The 6479-nt window shown below is 36.8% G+C and overlaps 1 protein-coding gene across 1 annotated transcript; it reads right to left on the bottom strand.

Annotated features, from left to right (window-relative positions):
* Positions 1-3744: 3744 nt before the first annotated feature.
* Positions 3745-6195, bottom strand: LOC141601117 (uncharacterized). Its single transcript, XM_074421385.1, has one exon. The coding sequence runs from the start codon at positions 6193-6195 to the stop codon at positions 3745-3747; it is 2451 nt and encodes an 816-aa protein (XP_074277486.1).
* Positions 6196-6479: the final 284 nt, after the last annotated feature.

The raw sequence follows: 6479 nt of genomic DNA, 5'->3' as shown, positions 1-6479 counted from the left end.
CTTAATTATAAATCTTATATTATTAAAGTAATAAATTAAAAACAAATAAAATTATTACCTCTCGTGAAATGCGCCAATGATGTAATTCTTTTCATCTTGAATCTTCCAAACATGAACAATATAATCTTCACATTCTCGCCCCCTATGCATATATTCACAAAGTTTCACCGGACACATGTATCCTACTAGTTTTGTTTCTTCGCTTTCAGTAGCATATTGATATAAGAAACTACATCGATTATATTAGCAAAGAAAGTATGAGTGAACGAAGAATGATACATAACGAACAAGTACAAAAAGTCCAAGCATACGAAAAAATATAAGGTTTTAGATATAATACATACCTTCCCCAAATTTGAAACATAACAACATTTAGCCATTTATTTCTCAACATCTGCCTAATCTCGACAATCGTAAAAAAGCTCCTTGCGCTACCTTTTTTATAATTATAAACGGACTCATCTATCACCATCTCAAATGTGGCATTTTTCGACAAGGAACACAACTTATCTTCAAAAGAACAACAATAATATCCTAGTTTCCCAACCTCTTCCACGCTTAGAGGTGTAACGTCGTCTTGTTCTTCACCACATGACGCCTTATTATTACCTTTTACCATAGCCTTTTCAACGGACTTAGCATTTAAATTAAAAACAAGTTAAATTGAGCTCGTCCACGATATAATGATTAATTAGTATTAATAAATACTTATATAATAAATGATGATACTTACTTGCTTTCGAACTTTATATGGGGACTCGCCCGTGTTTTTGGACGTGTTCTTGGAGTTTTCTTTTCTCTTAGGCTTTCGAGTCTTAGAATTGACCTTAATAATAAGAAAAAAAAAATCATGGACAACGTAATATTAGCACATTAGTATATACTTTAATGGTTTTTTCTCATGTGTACCCTTTAATTTTTATGTTTTCTCACATATACCCCTTCTTTTTCACAATTCTCGCTCATACCCATGTGCTTTATAATTAATCCCATCCGTCACCATTAAAGTTTCAGACTTCTATTATTCAGTTAAGTTCTGACCTAGTTTGATGACTAATTAAGCTGCTGAGTGCTGACTAGTTACTATGCGTCTCATTTTTCACCATCATGAACTCCTCTGTTCTCTTCAAGTGACAAACAAAACCCCACATTTCCTACCCTTAAAACTTCCTCTGCTATTTTCTATTTTTTCACTATCATCAACGACAATACGATTGGTTTGGAGTTTGATCACTAAGCTGTTGAGTGCAAGTATGCGTGAAGTTGCGGCCCTCCACAGCAGCGTTTTGGATTACAAATTTCAAATCAGGTTATTCAAATGAAATGAGGGTTCCCAAACGCTACCTAAATTCACTATATTTTTAAGAGAAGAAAGTAAGAACAAATTTTGTGTACTTACCTCGTTTTCTTCTAATAAAATCAATGATTTGGGCCATTGAGCAAAGCTACCTTGTGCATCCCCGACCATTATGAATCCAATCCATGGCAACGGAAGTGGTACATCCCCGCGTATGACTTTGTCGATGCAAACATGAGCGTTCTCCATGGTTAACAGTTTGTTGTGTACCATTTTACCCATGGGAAAACCATGCTTTTGACATAATCTTTAGAACATCCGTTTTATTCGTGTCATCTTTAATCTTCCATGTGATCTACACAAGAAAAATAAAAACAATATCCAACCGATAATAAATTTCATACCAAACTCAGTAAGACAAAAACTAAACATTCAAATTATCAAATTTATTTGTTTTTTATACCTTTATTTCTTTCCAAAGTGTTTCTTTTTCGCCCAATGGTACCTTTCTCCAATCATTGTATGTGATCTTGATATTTTTAGCTAAAACTCCGATGTCAGTGACAAATTTGTCATGGTATTCTCCCACTGGCTGACCATACTCATTAAAATCAATAGTCAGGTCTGTTGGATTTACTTCTTTTAAGTTCTTTACAGTTGTCACGCCTCTCGTTTTTTGCTCTGAACCAGAGTCATTGACCTCATTTTCACTCATCTCATTTTCACTCATCTCATTTTCACTCATGTCGAGCACCTGAAATAAATAGAAATTTATTAAAAAACAGAAAGTGGACACCATGGCTATTCAGTTTATATATGCACAATTGTTACTGCTACAGAGAGCCAAGATAAAAGATGCAGGGAAAAATAAAGGACATGTGGCTTATAAGTTATGATCTACTGCACACTAACATTCTGAATTATTTAGGGAAAAATAAAGACTTGCCATTTCAGTGAGTCTGTTTTGCAATTGATTTGTAGTTGGCTAGGGACTGATCTACTGCACACTAACATACTAACATTCTAACATTCTGAATGTTATGGCTTATAAGTTATGATCATGCTAAATTGCTAAGTACTATTTCTACTGTGGAAGTGTGAAAAATCAGTAGGGTTTATATTCTTCTAATTCGCTCAAAATGGATATAGGCATATAGCTATCCAACTATCCATCCATGTCAGACTTGAGAAGTTCGCACCTTGATCAGTTTCTTGTGGACATGAATTCTTCAGGGTCTGGACCTCAAAAGTTGTAGATAATGTTAAAGAGGCCGAATATATGGAAGAGTTAGTCAGCCTGCAGAAGATGGAGCAGACTCAGGAAGAGTTAGTCGGCCTGTGGCTATAGCTCTGACTATTCAAAGGATGCTTCAGAATAGATTTATTGAATGTAAACCTCGAGTTATCAGTACTAAGGATAGCCTATGGTTGTGTAAGATGCAATTTCTTTAAATATGAGCTTGAAAATTTGTAATGTGGAAAATACATGTTGACATGTAATTGCGGTTTTATAATGAAAAGCTTACATTTTAGCGAAAAAAAAATGCCTCATAGTAATAAACTGGCCCTGGATACAGTGAAGACAAAGATTACTAGTGTCTGGTTCAGGCTATTTATTATGTTGTTCAGGCAATTTATTGATGACATGAATATCTGATCTTCCCTCGTCATGATCTTCACGCAAATAAGTTTCATCATGTATTACTTGCAGATTTTGGTAGTTTGTAGAAATAGGAGAAGGTTCATCAAGTTGGTCGTATTCTTCTTCATCAACAACACCATCCACCCCGAGAATGCGCCTTTTACCATAAAGGACAATTGAACATTTATTGTCCAAAGGATCTTCCATAAAGAAACCTTGTTTCGCTTGAGATGCAAGTATAAAAGGATCATCAATATGGCTAATAACATTGAAGTCAACCAAAATAAATCCCATGTCATCAACCTGGACGCCTTTCTCACTGTCAGCCCATTTACATCAAAATAAGGGCACAGAAAAATCCACATAATCAAGCTCCCATATATCAAAAATTACCCCGTAATACGATCGTGTTATATCCTTTGGTTGCTTACCCCTTCCAACATATTCTACTGATGATGCAACAACTGTAACTCCGTTATTCTGCATTGTACTTTTCTGATCTTGACGACTTGTGTAAAAGCAGAACCCATTGATATCATATCCTTCATAAGAAGAAATGTTAGCCTTTGGTCCATTTGCTAACCATCTCAAATTGTCACTAATCTTGGGTGTTTTCTTTGATAACTCTGTCATTACCTTTTGTTTAAACCACTGTGCAAAACATCGATTCTGTTCACTTATTAACCAAGCTTCACGTTTATTTGGATATTGTCTTTTCAATATGGCAAAGTGATTCTCTAAATATGGATGCACCTCCGTCATGTGTTGCAAAACATACATATGGGCCTTGTCAAATAAAGCACGATCAACGGTAATGAAATTTTTTTCCTAAAGTACCCTTCCCTTCAAGCCTTCCTTCATGTCGAGATGTAGGAAGTCCAAGAGGTTGCACATTATTAAAATAATCTTGGCATAATCCAAGTGTCTCAGAAGCAACCGTTGCTTCAATAATACTGCCTTCAGGACGATATCGATTGTTCATTCGCCTCTTATAGGTTCCCATCTCTCGCTCCATCGGCCACATGCTTCTCTGAAATACCGGTCCACAAAGTTTTATCTCTCTCACCAGGTGAACAATTAAGTGAACCAAAATGTCAAAGAAACTAATTGGAAAGTACATTTCAAGCTCACAAAGTATCACAACAACATCGGCTTGTAAATCATCCAAAGAATCTGGATCAATGTCTTTCGCGTTTATTGCATTAAAGAATTTACAAAGCTTTGTGATGACTTGTCTGACATGCTTAAGCAAAACAGATCGGATAGCTATAGGCAATAGTTGGGTTAACAAAACATGGCAATCATGAGATGTCAATCCCACTAACTTCAATTCCTTCATTGAAACAAGGCTACTTATGTTGGAGGAATATCCATGCGGCACCTTCACTCCCTTTAAAGATTCACACAGCACCTTCTTCTCATTTCTGGAGAAAGTCGTGCAAATAGGGGGTAAGTAGGTACGCTTCCCCTTCTGAATTGGATTTACTTCGAAACGACCCCTAGCAACCATGTCATGTCTCGCTTTGACACCATCTATAGTTTTATTAGGCATATTCAACAAAGTGCCAATAATACTATCAAACACTTTCTTTTCTACATGCATGACGTCAATAAAATGCCTAACCGACAAATGCTCCCAATAAGGTAGGTCCCAAAATATGGACTTCTTTGTGTGATATACACCGTTTGGTGGAGGTTTGTACGGTTTTCCAAACTCTGTACGGATGTTTTTAGCCCGTGCGTGATACTCTTTTCCACTTAGAACTAAAGGGGCTGACCGGTGTTCAATTTTACCATAGAATGCCTTCTTCCTCTTACGATATGCATGGCCCAGGTCAAGCCCTCGACGATGACACATGTACACATGTTTCCCAGAGTGCTCCAACCATTCAGACTCGGTGTCATCACCACATACAGGACACCCCTTATCGGTCTTCAGCCTGTAACCCGAGAGGTTACCATACGCAGGGAAGTCATTGATAGTGAAGTACAACATAGCACGCATTTGAAATTTTGAACCGCTGGCTGCATCAAACACCTCCACTCCAACATTCCACAACATTTTCAAATCCTCTATCAGTGGCTCTAGATACACGTCAATATCATTACCCGGTTGTTTAGGACCTGATATTAACATGGTCAATAAAATGTATTTGCTCTTTGTAGTGAGCCAAAGAGGGAGATTGTAAATTATCAACATTATTGGCCAAGTACTATGTTGGGTACTTAGAGTTCCGAAAGGATTAATTCCGTCAGTGCAAAGCCCTAATCTTAAATTTCTAGGTTCACTACCAAATTCCGGGAAATCTCTATCGATTGTCCTCCACTGAGGAGCATCGGCGACAAGTCGTAACTTGCCATCTTTCTTCCTCCCTTTGTCATGCCATAACATATACTCTGCATCTTTCGGATTTGCAAACAAACGCTTAAACCATGGTATTATTGATAAATACCATAAGGTCTTTTCCGGACCACCTTTTTTACGACCTTCTTTAAGCTTATACCTTGACTTCTTGCATCGTGGGCACTCATCTAAGTCGCTGTAGTCTTTACGGTACAAAATGCAGTTACTCGGGCACGCATGGATTTTTTGGTAATTCGTAGCGAGGGGACACAACACTTTCTTACATCGATAAGTGTTAGTGGGAAGCTCATTACCTTTCGGCAACATATCGGACAAGAGTCTCAATAAAGCAGTAAAACTTTTATCGTTCCACCCGTTCCCAGCTTTTAAGGTGTACAACTTCAACACCGCTGATAGACGGGTAAATTTAGAGCAACCCGGAAATAACGGCTTTTTTGAATCAAAGAACCAAATTTGAAAAATTTCCGGACAATCAACAAAATCTTTTTCAAGATCATCCATCATCTGATCAACATTATCACACTCCTTATCATCACTATGCTCATTAACCTCATTGTTATTACAATCCTCTCCAATTACCTCATAATCAACCATAATATTATCAACTTGTTTCTCAACATTTACGGCGTTAGGACAATTAGGAATATCATTCTCTTTCTCTCTGTGCCATATCCACACAGTATAATTTGGTTTAAACCCCTTTAATATCAAATGTTCTCGCATTTCACTTCTAGAATTCACCTTCTTTCGATTCTTACATGCGCTACACGGGCACATGAGTTGTGCATCATCCCCTTGTTGTCTTTGACTTTCAACTGCTTGAGTAATAAATTCATGGAGCCTTTCAAGATACTCAAAATCACGCTTTCCATACATCCAACTTCGATCCATGCTATAATTAATTCAAACATATATATCGTGAAATTAGTAACAATTATTTAATAGTGTAGGAGTTTCTTTATATTAATTCAAAAACTAGGGTTTCGTAATTTCTGGGCAAATTTCAATCTTTCTTTTCCTGTCAACTTGGATCTTATATGTGTTTATTGGGTTAAGTAGACTAGAAGTTTAGTCATTATACACTTTGATTGTGTCAATTTTGATGTTTAAGTCCCTTTAAGATGGCTTTCAATTCGAGCTATTGAGATTGTGCTACGTAGATATCCTGGTTGTAT

This window comes from Silene latifolia, chromosome 9 (genome assembly GCF_048544455.1).
Source record: "Silene latifolia isolate original U9 population chromosome 9, ASM4854445v1, whole genome shotgun sequence".
NCBI lineage: Eukaryota > Viridiplantae > Streptophyta > Magnoliopsida > Caryophyllales > Caryophyllaceae > Silene > Silene latifolia.
This window is presented reverse-complemented; position numbering and strand designations above follow the sequence as displayed.

Bases quoted from the DNA above. Each gene is read 5' to 3' on its own strand.
- LOC141601117 (XM_074421385.1), bottom strand. From the start codon at position 6,195: ATGGATCGAAGTTGGATGTATGGAAAGCGTGATTTTGAGTATCTTGAA.